The 15,430-nt window shown below is 44.1% G+C and overlaps 1 protein-coding gene across 2 annotated transcripts in view; it reads left to right on the forward strand.

Annotated features, from left to right (window-relative positions):
* Positions 1 to 15,430, forward strand: part of PTPRR (protein tyrosine phosphatase receptor type R) — a 945,480-nt gene that overhangs the window by 503,398 nt on the left and 426,652 nt on the right. For both annotated transcript variants that reach the window (XM_086921858.1, XM_086921867.1), the window contains one exon: positions 5,306 to 5,416. In XM_086921858.1, the coding sequence (XP_086777984.1) occupies positions 5,306 to 5,416 (111 nt within the window). The remainder of the gene's footprint in view (positions 1 to 5,305; positions 5,417 to 15,430) is intronic.

Genomic DNA, 15,430 nt, shown 5'->3' on the forward strand with positions numbered 1-15,430 from the left:
ACTGCCTATGATCCTACCCAACCTCCTAGCCCAGATCTTCGAGTACAGCTTGGTGTCGGAGTTGATCAGCGAAATAGGTCTATATGACCCCGGGTTCTCACTAGGTTTCCCTTTTTTATGGAAAATAATGATATTAGTCTCCTTCCATGAGTGTGGGGTTTGGCCTGAACATACTATCCCATTAAAAAGATCTACAAGAAGGATAATAATTTCGGATTCTATACTCTTATAGACTTCTAAAGGAATGCCATCGGGTCCTGCTGCCTTCCCCGAGGCCAGCTCGTGTAAAGCAGATATAACCTCCAATTGGGTGATGTCTTTATCTAGTTCTTCTTGTAATAGTGTATCTAGAAGCGGTCCTTGATCTTCAACAATATCCTGTTGTTCACTATCTCTATTCTCCTCATCGTATAGTCTTTGATAGAAGTCTCTAAAAACATGTAAAATATCATTAGTTTCTGTATATTCGTTACCATTTTCCACAATTTTTGAGATTATATTTTTGGACCTCTCTTGTCTCAAGCGGAGAGCAAGGGCTCTACCCCCATGTTCACCTGTTTCGTATTGGTTGGCCCTTGTAGCTTGATACTCCCCTAATCCTTTTGTGTGATCAATTTCTGTAGTTCTGCCTTAGTAGCAGAAAGGGTATTATAACTAATGCGTCCATCTCCACCAGATGCTATAATCTTAACATGTTCTTCTTCGATATCCGATAGTCTCTCGAGTAGTTTGGATTCTTCCACTCTATCTTCTTTTTTCAGTTTAGCTGAATAACTGATGGTATCACCTCTCAAAGCTGCTTTGAAGGATTCCCAAACTATTTTCCGAGAGGCACTAAATCTATTGGCATCGAAAAAAGCTTCAGACCAAAGCTGTAAGTGGGCTACAAATCTAGGATCCGCCAATAGTCTTCTCTCGAAGGTCCAAGAAGATTTTGATCTTTTGAACCCGCTCATTTTATACTGGATTACCAAAGGATTGTGGTCAGACAACACCCTTGGTAGCCTAGTGATGGTGACCCTATTGATTTCGGATCAGGAGATAAATATATAATCCAATTTAGAGTGTTTCTGGGCTGGATTCGAAAAATATGTAAAACCAGAATTTTGTGGGGTTTTAGTGCCCCAAACATCAACTAATGCCAATGAGCTCATAAGTGCTTTAATCGCCCTGAACACTCTAGGTTTCCGACCAGCATATTTTGAATTATCATCCCAATTAGCCGAAATATTTAGATCACCACAGACTATTAGAGGTCCCGACCAGCCAGCTAACTCTATCTCCAAAAAGTCAAAAACCTCCGTGTCATCCCCATTAGAGCCATTTCCAGCTCTAAGATAACCCATCTCCCATGACTATCTGCCTTCACTCTTTTGGCCCTGCCCAAAGATTTTCTAACCAATACAGCGACCCCCCTAATCGTTGTGGTTTGTGAGGAGCAGGCAACCAACTCAAAGCCGTTTAAGAACAGAAGGTGTCTCTTCGCCCAAGGAAGATGCGTCTCCTGGAGACAAAGTACATCAATCTTATTAAATTTAACAAAGTGGGCCAGTCTTTGTCTTTTTCTCCAGTCGTTTAGACCTCCCACGTTTATTGTACAAATACTACAGTTTGCCGTCATAATTTTTGGTTTGACTACCCTGTAGGTCCTGTCGCTTAAAGTTTTTAGATATCTGCTCTCTTCGTCCGGACATACCCATCAAAACAGTAGTGTATTTTATATTCCCATTCTACACCTACCCCTCCACCAACGCCAGCCCTCCCACCCCTCCCCCCTGAACCCCAACCCAACAACCTCTACCCCCCACGCTGTGGTACGCACAGAACTAGTCTGTGCATGTGATGGAATTGCAAAGTTTACGGCGAGGACAACTAAAGTGTACCATCCTTTAACTTAAAAAACCAAAGAAATCCAAAAAAAGAAAGAAAATACATTGAGTTAATTGCACACTACAACCCTTACCAGTAATCAAGAGATACATCTAGAGGTACATTAAGTTATCCCTGTTATTACATTAAGCCTTTTATGAGTTGACAGTTTAATTGATCTATTTGCCCAGACTATCTAGATACTCTTTAGCTTTCACTTCAGAGGAAAAGTACAGCGTTTTCCCATCGTTAATTACTTTTAACTGTGCAGGATTGATCAAATAGGCTTGAAGTTTCTTGTCCTGAAAGGGTTTTATCATCCCTCTAAGGCGCCAGCGTCTTTCCACGGTCACGTGGCAAAAGTCTGGGCGGACAAAAAATGACACCCCGTCTACATTTCTATTGGCATCAGGTCTCGCCTTATCTGCAATTGCCTGTCGAAGGACAAAGTTACCCAGGAAAATCAATACTGCCCTGGGCTTATCGCCTTCTTTTGCGTTCCTTCTTAAATTGAAGCGAAAGCGATGAACTCTTTGTAGCTCTTTTGGCCAATCCCAACTAGATAGCTCTGGAAAGGCTTTTTGAAATAATTTGATCATGTAACCTCTTATGTCATTTCCTTTGGCTCCCTCCGGAACACCCAAAACTCTCAGATTATTTCTTCTAAGCCTGTCTCCTTCCAATGCTATTGGGAATTGCTTTTGGAGTGTCCTTGGTTTACTGTTTGACTGATGGTATTTCACAACATAACAGATGCTTCCATTTAAAACTGTACTGTATGAGTTATCAAAAGTTTGAGAATATTATACATGTGAATTCTTAAGCAAACAATTCTTCAGAACATGTTTATTCTGAATTCAAGTTCACCAATGGTTCTTTAATACCTTTTGCCCACGAAGAACACTGGCCTTTATCATGTTTAATTTCGATCTCTTGTAACACTATGTCTTTATTGCATTCTCTCTTTTCTTTTCTTTCTTTCTTACTTCTTTCTTTGTTTCTTTCTTGCATTATTTCCTTCATGAATTTTTTCTTTCCTCGTTCTTTTTCTTTCATTCTTTCACTTCTTCTTTTTTCTGTCATTCCTTCTTTTTCTCCTTTTTTCTTTCATTCCTTAATTCTAATGTTCCTTTTTTCATTTCTCCTATTCTTCTTTATTGCTTTTCTTTTTTCTTTCTTCTTTCATTCCTTCTTTCTTGTTTCCCTTTCTTTTTCATTCCTTTCCTTCTTTCTTTTTTTCCATTCTTTCATATGTTGTTTCCTTCTTTCTAGCATTCTTTTTTCTTTAATTTGTTCTTTCCTGTTTTGTTTTTCGCTTCTCTTTTTTTTCATTCTTTCTTGCTTTTATTTGTTCTTTCCTTCTCTCTTGATTCCATTCCTTCTTTCTTGGTTGAATTCCTTCTTCCTTTCTTGCTTTCCTCCTTTCTTTCCTTCTTCCCTTATTTCCTTCCTTCTCTCTTGCCTTTCTTTCTTATTTTTTTCTGTCTTTTTCTTTTTCTCTTTCTTTTTCTTCTGTTCTCTGACCCATTTCTCTTTCTCTCCTGCATTCTAGTTTTTCTTGCTTGCTGTTATTCTTTCTTTCTTGCTTTCTATCATTCACGCCTTCCTTCTTTCTTTGCTCCTTGCCTTCCTTCATTCTTGTCTTTTTTTTTTCTTGCCTTCCTTCTTTCTTGCCTTAATTCTTTCCTCCTTTCTTGTTCTGTCTTTCCTTCTTTTCTGCTTTCTTTCCTTCTTTCTTTTTTTCCCTCAAATGCAAGAGGCTGGCAGCCAATGTCACAATAGTTGGCTTTTTTAGATCTGTGTTAGACAAGATCTTTTGATTTTACTAATATTCTGTGTGTTACGTAGTTACTTATAGGGTCCTTCTGCCTCGCTTCATCCTTTTGTCATTGTCATTGTCATTGTTTTGTCATTGTCATTGTCATGATTGTGTCATTACCATTTTTCTCCAACCCACTCAAGCATGTATCAAGGGGCATCACATCTCCCCACTTCAGCCATTGGCTGAATTCATTATGACTTACGGCTTCTTTAGTTGTCACTTTTGTTTAAGATTGACAAACTCCTGGCAGTCTCCCAAAGAATAAAGTTTTGCAAAATCCAATGCAAAGCAAAACTTGCCAAAATGCTGGGGGATGATCCCAGAGCTATTGGCTTTGCCAGTGCTTCTTTACAGTGCTTCAAGCAAGGGAGTAGCCAGAAAATTAAAATAACCCTCACTGCAAACAAACCTCTAATCAGACTGAGTGTGTGAAGCATCCATCCATTTATCCTTCCATCTATTCATCCATCCGTCAGCCATCTGTCAGGCCAACTCTTCACCTTTCCAACTATCCACCCATTGCCCCATTCAATCAACCATCTTTTCAGCCATCCACCTATCAATATGTTCATACATCCGTCTGTCCTTAAACCATCCACTCACTCTTCTCCATCAGTCCATTCTTGTGTCCTTCTATCCACCAGTCGATCCTTCCACTCTTTCATTGCCCATTCTATCTATCAATCCTTTCACACTTCCAACCACTCATTCTTTTACCCTTCTATCCTTCCTTTCACCTTTCTTTCATCTTTCCTTTCACATGTCCTTCATTCTGAACTCCCTTCCTTTCTCTTCAATGTATTTCTTCCCATTCTATCTGCCCTTTTCGCATCCTTACCTTTTCTTAATGTTGATGGTTGATGTAGACAAAGTTCACCAGCTTGTCAGGCACAGAGGCAGCCCCTGGTTAAGCTGCTAAAGTGTGGGGTTCCTACGCCTTTGAGATTATAGCGGTATCGCGCTGTATACAGTTCCATTCACCGTTTGCCACAATACCCCCTCTGATTACCACGCAACACTTGCATTTTACAAGCGCGGGTCCATCAAGAGCCAGCCCTGCGCGCGCCTAGGATCTCGCGCACGTCCTGCGCAGCCAGCATCATGTTTTCTCCACACCTGTTTTCGCCACACTTTAGGAGCAGGGCGAGCAATAGCTCCATATGCCGGCAGCTGTGTGGGTGTTGTAGGAGGAGCCGCTGGGCCCATTGAAAGGGCCGGAATGAGCAATTTCCTCAGCGCTCGGGAGTGTGACCCTCGCACCTGCTGGGCCAGGTTGTTTCCAAGAAAGAGCACGCGCCTTGTTTGCCTGGGCTAGCATCAGTTCATAATGTGAGTGGGAAGGTTATCTCAGCACAAACTAAGCGCTGCTCACTGATTTCTCGGTTACTATCAGGACAGCAGCAGCAAGCACATGTATCTCAGCTGCCTCGCCTGCAGTGGTTCGAGCCTTGGTGCCCCACCGACAGCTGTGTACAGTATGTGGGCGTCCTTTATTATGTAATAAAGCTTGCCAACCGCGCTCTGTCCTGATGCAGTCTTTTCAACCTGGCATTTCGTTGGATAACTTCTTGTTTTCTGTCTTTCCTTTTTTTCGCTCTATTTTTTTATTTCCAGAAAAATGTTCTGCAGGGGCAGCATGAAGCAGACAGAATATGGAGCAAGGAAGGATTTTATGCCGTTGTCATATTCCTCAGCATGTTTGTCATTCTGGTCACGTGCCTGATGGTAAGTTCATTCCAAACGCGCCCTGTCGTAGTCGTTCGTCTTCGTAGTTGGGGGGCGGGGAGGAGGGAGTGCCTTGTGCAGGTGGTGGGCATCGGCACTCCTTTTTGGTGTCCAGGACTTATTTGACACAAATATAGAAACATAAAGGCTGAAAGAAGAAGTAACATGAAGTGGAAAAGGAAGGAAGATAGCAAACATGGAAAATAACCCAACAGGAGTAAGATAAAGGTGCATGGGGTGACAATCATCCAGATCAGGCCAGCTTGGTATTCAAATCTGGCGTACGTCAGGGCAGCGCGGGCGTGGGGAAGACGGAATAAACATGTATTATTATCAAGATATATAAATTAAGCAGCGTTTGAGTCATGGTTGACCGAGAATGCGCCGAAGGGATGTGTTTTTGAGTTTGTGAGGGAGTGACACTGAAAGTGGGGTCGGCCACGGGTGTAAATACATGGATGGCTGTTGTTCGGGGGTCTGTGTAAGATTCCTTCTACGTAGCTACGTGCATGGCATCTCTGCTTCGGTCGTTGTGATCAGCATAGTGTTCCAACTTGAGGGTTCCATGAGTATTCACCAACCAGAAAGCAGCAATGTGGAAAACACAGGTGCGTCATTTTGAAATAAGATTGCTCCAGAAATTCGACGAACCTGGTTATGAGTTCACGAGTGATTTACACATCATAGTTTTCAGAACCGAAATGAAAAGAATTAAAAATACTGTACTGTGTCGCCCAGATGACACAGGAGGCTGTGTTGGTGCACATGCACGTATCTGCAGAGTGGTGATCCGCTATGTTTCTGTTATGATGTGTCACTGCCAGGGGTTGTGTTTATGGGGCGTGAAAGCATGTCTCCCCAGGAGTACGAGTCATTTGACTGTTCATCTTGGTTTTACCGTTAGCATGTTCCTACATTTTCCTGCAGCTCCAGAGACCACAAGAGTTTGACTTTTTCTGATCCTCTAAATAAGAATCATATGCTCAAATGTGACTTTCTGCATACTCACAATTTGTTAATGGAAAAACGAGGGAAGAGACATTGCAACAGTCCTCCTATATAAAATTCAGCAAAACCTCGTGCTCCATCTAGTTTATTTGTCTAGAGATATGTTTGTATTAACTGCCACTATGGTTCCTTTATCATACAACCAACCACAGTTATCATCTTTAAATGTTTGTGCTGCCTCATAAAACCGCGTGTGACATTTCTGATGGCTATACATTATCTCTGAGATAGTTTAGGCTGAGAACGCCAAATAATGATTCAGAATTTTACTTCTGAGGTTGCGGAGGGTTGTCAGATAAGTGAGAGTTGCAATATAAGGAATGTAATGTCTATCACCCCTCATCAATGGAAAACGAATACAAAAAACATTGGCTAAGACACTATATTTCAAGGTTGCAATGTTGAACTATTGGCTTTGCCAATGTGTTTTTGCAAACCTGCAATGGGAATTTTGGAATTGGTTTTCTAGTAAATAAACCTAATTCCAAGATGGTCATCGGCATCACAACACAAGCATAGGTTTCTGCCAGGCATCTTTAATTTATCAATTACAGGATGCCCATGTTAGAATAGTTAATTAAAATATATATAAAAAAAATTGTTGAGCGAAGCATGGTAAAAGGTATGAGCAGCCTAGTAGCTTGTTGCAGCTGCTGGGCCCTATTAAAAAATATATAAAAAAAATATCATGAAGGGAGATGGTGGCCAGCATCATTGAGCAGGGGGAGGATGGATGAACAGTGAGTGCGAAGAGACAAGGGTGTATATAATAAAAAAAACAAGAGGGATGAGAAGGGATGAGGGAAGGCGGTGGTGGTGGAAAGGTGAGGGGGAAACATCACAAGGAGAAGAGAATAAGAAAGCACACGCACTCTGTGGGAAATCAACCTAATCTGCATAATCACCCTTACCTTTTCACAATTTCTAGACCCTATATCTGCTGGACTTAGAACACTATGTACTGTCACCCCTGCTTAACAGGAGTAAAATGACTGTTACTGGTTGAGGGGATGAAACCCTACTTAAGCAGCAACCACAATTCTTGTTAGGGTGAAACACCAGCAAACCCCAGATTAACCTGTGTACAACCCTCTGGTACCTTGGCACCAAAGCAGTCAAGCTTAACTTAGAGATAATATTTAAAGTATTTATGCAGTACTGAAACAGTAATAAAGACCGTCTGGACTTGCTCCATTGCGGTCGCTCCCCCAGCTCACTGCCTGCCCAGAGACGCTTTTCTCCGCTTGCTGACCTTGCCTGCCTGACCGAGCTCCTGGATACCCCCTACATCGCCTACAACTAAGAGCGCTTCGATTTAACATAGCGCCTGGTATCGTTTCGCTTTTCCATTTATTCATTGAGTCCTGCACATTGGCCCTGTATTGCGTTGTTTGTTAAGTACAGGAAAAGTGTTTACTGCTGATTTGTGTGTTAATATTGCTCCGCTCTCACTCCGACGGTGCCCCTGCTCCGATCACGCTACCTTACTGCCATTTTGTTGTGTTTACTTGTGGCCCATTGTCTCCTCCCCGCTCCCGCCTCCCAGCTGTCCCTCCCACACACTAGTATTGTAATTGAGCCCCGTCCTCCTTCCCTCTGTGACCGTCTGGACTTGCTGCATTGCGGTCGCTCCCCCAGCTCACTGCCTGCCCAGAGACGCTTTTCTCCGCTTGCTGACCACTCCGCCTGCCTGACCGAGCTCCTGGATATCCCCTACATCGCCTACAACTTAGAGCGCTTCGATTTAACATAGCGCCTGGTATCGTTTCGCTTTTCCATTTATTCATTGAGTCCTGCACGTTGGCCCTGCATTGCGTTGTTTGTTAAGTACAGGAAAAGTGTTTACTGCTGATTTGTGTGTTAATATTGCTCCGCTCTCACTCCGACGGTGCTCCTGCTCCGATCACGCTACCTTACTGCCATTTTGTTGTGTTTACTTGTGGCCCATTGTCTCCTCCCGGCTCCTGCCTCCCAGCTGACCCTCCCACGCTCCGCCACTCTCCAATTATGACAGATGTCCCAACGCGCAGCGTCCACGCGCTGCGGCCGCGCCAAAGGTAAGCCCGTCTACGCCCGTCCGCGCCTGGACCGCGCCCAGCGCCAGACCCCCTGGCCCCCGCAAGCCCATCACCTCCCGCATCACATACGACGCCGAAACCCTCACTGCCCTTAACCCCGGCCGTCCACCAAAGTGCCACCAAGCTGCACCTGGACACACCCATGGACCCTTCTCCTGCCCCTCCTGCAAGTTCGACTGCATCAAGACCCACACCAAATCCACAAACACCAAACAGAGATCCAACAGCAACCACCTAAAATGCATCCTTCTCAACACCCGCTCAGTTCACAAACACGCCATCGACCTTTGGAATCTACTCCACACCATTTCTCCGGACGTCGCCTTCCTAACAGAAACCTGGATGAATGCCTCATCAGCTCCAGACATCACCATAGCCATCCCGGAAGGCTACAAGATTATCCGAAAGGACGGCACCAACCAAACAGGAGGAGGCATCGCCATCGTCCATAAGAACTCCATCCGCATCTCAACCAGCTCAGACGACAACCTCGCTATCCCCGAACACCTTCACTTCCAGATACACACCGACCCCAAGACCACACTCAGAGGCACACTCCTCTACAGGCCACCAGGACCCCGTACACAATTCAGTGAAGACATCACTGACTTCATCACCCCACACGCCCTCCCCTCCGAGGAATACATTCTACTGGGAGACCTCAATTTCCACCTGGAAAAGAGCAACGACATTAACACCACCACCCTTCTGGACAATCTCGCCAATCTCGGACTCAAACAACTTGTAAACACCCCCACCCAATACGCAGGACACACACTCAACCCTATCTTCACCTCCAGCAAGCACATCTCCTTCAATCACACCACAGCTCTCCATTGGACGGACCACAGCTGCGTCCACTTCAACTACAAAAAGACCACGATCCACAACCACCCTCAACCAACTCTGCGAAGAAACTGGAACAAAATCACCATCGACCCGATCTCCACATCGCTTCTTCAAAACCCCCCTGCCTATTCGTCGAACCCTAACCAAGCAGCCATCAACCTCACACAATGGCTAACCCACAGCGCCGACAAACTAGCACCCTTGAAAAAACATCAAATCAAGCTAGGCAGCAAAAACGCCCCCTGGTTCAACGATGACCTTAAGAAATCCAAGAAACTCTGTCGTTCCCTTGAGAAAGCCTGGAAAAAAGACCCAAACACTATCACCAAAGACGCCTTCAAAAACGCCACCCGCAAACACCACCAACTTACCCGGTCAACCAAGAAATCAGCATTCAAAGACCGACTGGACAACAACGCCCACAACAGCAAGGAACTATTCAACATTGTCAAAGAATTTACCAACCCCACCGCCAGCACCAACGACATCACTCCCTCTCAAGTCCTCTGCGACTCCCTAGCTTCATTCTTCCACGACAAAATCGCCGACATCCATAACAGCTTCGACAACCAACCCGGAGACCAACCCACCCCATCCACCTCTGAACCTAAACCCCCCTCGAACATCCTTTACGACTGGAACCCAATCACCACTGATGACACCATTCGCCTGATGAACTCCATCCACTCAGGATCCCCAACAGACCCATGTCCCCACCATATCTTTAACAAAGCAGACTCCATCATCGCACCCCACCTCCGAGACGTCATCAACTGCTCCCTCAACTCTGCCACCTTCCCGTAAAGCTGGAAACACGCCGAACTCAGCACCCTTCTGAAAAAATCCACAGCAGACCCCACCGAACTCAAAAACTACCGCCCCATCTCGCTCCTCCCATTCCCGGCCAAAGTCATTGAGAAAGCCGTCAACAATCAGCTCGCCGCCTTCCTCGAAACCAACAAATCCCTCGACCCCTCACAGTCCGGCCTCAGAGCCAAACACAGCACCGAAACCGCCCTCATCGCAGCAACAGACAACATTCGAACACTACTGGACAATGGAGACACAGTCGCCCTCATCCTCCTTGACCTCTCTGCAGCCTTCGACACAGTCTGTCATAACACCCTTATACAACGCCTCAACAACATCGGAATTCAAGGAAAAGCACTGGACTGGATCATCTCGTTCCTCGCCGGTAGAACTCAGAGAGTCCGCCTCCCACCTTTTAAGTCAGAGGCCACCGAAGTCATCTGCGGCGTTGCACAAGGATCTTCTCTCAGCCCTACCCTCTTCAACGTATACATGAGCCCCCTCGCACGTCAACACAACCTCAACATCATCTCCTATGCTGATGACACTCAACTGATCCTCTCACTCACCAAAGACCCAAACACCACCAAAACCAACCTACATGAAGGGATGAAATAAGTAGCCGAGTGGATGAAGCACAGCCGTCTTAAACTGAACTCGGACAAAACGGAAGTCCTCATCTTAGGTACCGCCTGGGACGACTCTTGGTGGCCAGCGGCCCTAGGAAAAGCACCCATACCGACGGACCACGCACGGAACTTGGGCGTCATCCTGGACTCTTCACTCTCGATGACTAGACAAGTCAACGCCGTCTCATCATCATGCTTCAACATCCTACGCATGCTCAAAAAAATATTTCGCTGGATCCCCACCGAAACTAGAAAAACGGTCACCCACGCACTGGTCACAAGCCGAATGGATTACGGAAACACCCTGTACGTCGGTACCACCGCAAAACTTCAGAAAAAACTCCAACGCATCCAAAACACTTCAGCCAGACTCATACTAGACATCCCTCGCAAAGACCACATTTCCGACCACTTGAAAGACCTCCACTGGCTCCCCGTCAATAAGAGGATAACGTTCCGTCTCCTCACCCAGCACACAAAGCCCTCTACGATCTTGGACCCGAATGCCTCAACACGCGCCTATCCTTCTACACCCCCACCCGCCAGCTGCGTTCGTCCAACCAAGCCCTCGCCGCTGTTCCGCGCATCCACAAAACCACCATGGGGGGAAGATCCTTCTCCTACTTAGCTGCAAAAACCTGGAATTCCCTTCCCATCCACCTCCGCCTTATTCAAAACCACCTAGCCTTCAGAAAACAACTTAAAACCTGGATATTCGATAAATAATTCTCCCCCCTTCCTCAAGTGCCTTGAGACCCTCTGGGTATGTAGTGCGCTATATAAATGTTGACTTGACTTGACTACCGAAAAAATTCCGACACCAACATTGCATAATAGAGTGAAATTGAATAATGTTTTCACTACCACAATGACAAAAATCCAATTAGTAGAGCCGGAGATATGCAATTGTAAAGATTTTGTGAAAAGTAAGCACTAAGAAGCAAAGAACGCCAACCATGGTTATCTGGTTGCGGTAGACTGGGTCCAAGACACACGTTTAGGCTGACCGTGATAGAGCTCGTTCCTGATACAGGACTGAGTTTAGCCTACTGAAAAGTACTTTGTGGCCTGGGCATCAGGAAGCGAAGTACTTGTGTCACACTGCATGGGCTGACGTCAAGAAACTGCTGATCAGGAGCTGCAATGCAAGCTCTGGCATTGAGATGCGGTGAGCAGTGGTGGGTTAATGAGATCTCATCGAGGACATGTGATGCGAGTTCATGAGTCATTGTCTAGGTAAACGAGAAGGTTGACAGGTGGAGGGGTACTAATTGTGCAATTTGATGCACCTGGGTGTGTTAGTACAAATAATTCAATTCACTCACGTATGAGAGGGCTCACAAGGGCATTGAACAATGATCATCCAGCATTGTGAAAGGAGTGCAGACCATGTCTGCACCCACGACATACAAAACAGAATCAATGTCCTGAGGAATTCACATACATTAGCGCAAGTAATAAGTGCACACAATGGTCTTCTACCATGTTCTTCTTGATACTTTATTATGCCAGATCTTGTCAGGTAAATACTTCAGTTCTTATTTTTCTTTTTTCTTTTCCAACAACAGATAGCCACAAAGCCAACACGTGTTTTGTCTTATATGGGCATTCACCCAAGACTTCCTCAGGGCAATAATAAACAGCTACAAAGACCTCATTATACCTCAATGAAGCAACGGTTTCAATAGTCATCACCACTATCACCCAAGATAGTGAGGATAAGAGTGAAACAGAGAAGAGAGGCCACCTCGAAGTGAAAACGCGTTAGCAAAATGAATATACTTCCAAGCACGCAAAGTTAGCATACAATCGTGAAAGGTTTAAGATCGTAATCTAAGTATAGCCAAAAGGTTAACCACCACAACCAAAGTGGAAACTTCTTCAAACGATGAAATAAAGACAAAAAAGACAGAAAAGAAGAAAAAGGGGAACAAGACAGTGTATCAAAACACCAGTCAATCAATACAGAGTCACACTCTGTTGACTCACCACGATCAATTATTTCCAAGAGGATTAAGATTGTGATGTCTGTATCTCAACCACTAGGAAACAGTTGTCAAAGCAAATTATTGTCCTGCAATCAAGTATAAATGCATACAATAATCAGTGGTTACCAAAGATTAAAGAGCATCCCCTGTATCTCTCCACTTTGAAGTTAATAAAGGACTCACCAATTGGTTTGCAGGTCTTAAACCAAAAGCACTAGATTTTCCAAGAAGAATGTTCTTATCAATGCAAACTTATCAATTCCAACTAAATACCCAAAAGGAAGGGATTTTTTTATCAATGTTAAGAAAAATTCGAATGTGTCGCAATATCTATTCAAATATTAAAACCAATGTTTATTATGACCTTGACAACCATTCCTATGATGCAGTAGTATCGCACAACAAATAGCATAATATAATAGAGATCCCCAAAGCTCTCAGCAGATCTATTAGGATTAGGGCATACTTAGTTAAAAATACGAGACTTGCATCAACAAGTTCTCCTCAGTTAAATGGTATCTAGCTTGCATCCTCATAGATAAAGTCCCAAGAAACAAGAGTATATTAACGCTTCCCATATGGACCCCAATGCTCGAATGGTATATATAATAGATATTGACATACAATTATGAAACATCTCCATACTAGTGAGAATATACACGCGATTTTAGGGTATACGATTAGCATTTGAAAATTCAGTCCCAAGGAGCAAGAGCATGCTCACGCTTCCCATAGGGACCCTAGTGTTTGAACAATATGTTTATTAAAGTTCGACATGCAGCAGCAACAAATCTCCGCGCCAGCAAACACACACAAACAACACCGAAGTACACAACCGTCGCTCAAAGATAAAAAACTCAAAGGGCAAGAGAGTGCTCACACTTCCCCTGTTGCAAGGATCCTGCTCATACACAGAACAGTGCACAGAGACCTAGGGCGTCAGTGAATTGTGGTGTACAAGAATCTCACCTTCGTACCTAGTAAACCCCCAACCAGCTAGCATCAGTGTCACATTAGCTCCTCGTCCTATAGGAAAGTAACCAATGATTAGACAACCTAGAACATGCAACTTAGGACCATCTCAGGAATGGTGGGAAGTGAAAACACTCTTTTGGTATACTCTCATACCAGTCAACAACAGGAGTAAATAAGAGACACTGTAAGGTTAAAATATTTATTTTAACGACGTAATCTCATGTGCAGTATTTTAGCCAACATAAGCAGACATATGAGTATGAATAATATGGTCAGCATGATTACAATTCCATAAAATACAAAAGGAGGAATCATATTACAATGATAGGGAAAACAGGTACTATAGTGCCTAGTTTTAACACCCTCCCTATATAGGAACTATGTATTATAAACTAAAGAAGGTCTCTTGGGCTTGTTTTGGGGGACCCCATTACCTTTCCCCTCAGGAAGAGTAAATTACATCTGGATCAGCATAGTCTCTCTGCATCCCTGGAAACAAGAATCTTCCAAGTGTGTGAAATCTTGGCGAGTGTGTGATAATAAGGACGCCAGAATCTTACTTCGCTCACAGCTGCCAAACTGCAGTGTCTAGAGAGCGTTACACGGACATGTCGAAAAACAGCTAATATGTTTTGATAACCTTGACGACTCAGCGCTCACTGTTCAGACTATGGGCACGATGTAAGTCTAGAGATGCCGAAAACAAACCTTGTCTCATGTAGAGACCTTTGTGAAGGCCAACGTGCAAAAACAGCTATGCAGTGTTGTGTGCAAAAGCAGCAAAAGGTAAAATGGCGTTTAAACGTCTCATGAGCCATGCTAACATAACATGCGCGCAAAGCAGGCCTTAAACCATACTACACCCCCAGGGATCCCAATGTTCGAACAGTATGTCTACCAAGGCTCAACATATGATAACGAAAAGTCTCCATGCTCTTAACTATATAAGAACATTATTACCCATGCCTCTGTTGTTAAGTCATATGTAAAATAAGGTCAACATTTTTACTCTTACCTGTATGAATAAACAAGACGTGAAACGGAGAGTACTCCGTCTACCTAAACGGCGTGTTGCACACGCGCCATCTTGTAGAGGCTATTTATACAAAGCTAATATATGAAAACTAACGACGGACTTGTAGCAGCAAATTCTATTTCTTAATGAAAACAGGCTCCATTTTCAGGTGGTCAAAGATTAAATGTAAGCAAACTTTTATTTCAACAAAAAATAGAATAATCTATTCGTCTGGCAATCAGGTACAGTATTATCTAAAAGCTAATGACAATGCATATGTAGAATGTATCAATACACATCCAATTATTTATTCACCCTTGAGCCAACGAGCTGACAAGATCTCCTGGGATGCACCTGTGTGCCTGTGGAGAGGTACTGTGACCTGTGAAGACTTGGGCACCATTTCGGCAACCCCTGATGATTTTTCTCTGCTCCTTACTACTTTTTGCTCTCTACTGATGACGGGCTAAACCCAGAAACACTTGTCTAGAGATAACAGCACTACCTGCACGAACTTTGGTGAAAGACTACAGCAACATTAAAAGTAAGCATACTGCATTTACCAGGATGCAATGGGGTGAACTGTGCTGGGTTGAGCGGCAGTGTGCTCCCTCCCCCCCTGTGTTCAATTATTTATTCACTCAGGCTTTGCACTTGTAGTG

This window comes from Lissotriton vulgaris, chromosome 1_1, assembly GCF_964263255.1.
Source record: "Lissotriton vulgaris chromosome 1_1, aLisVul1.2, whole genome shotgun sequence".
Lineage (NCBI taxonomy): Eukaryota > Metazoa > Chordata > Amphibia > Caudata > Salamandridae > Lissotriton > Lissotriton vulgaris.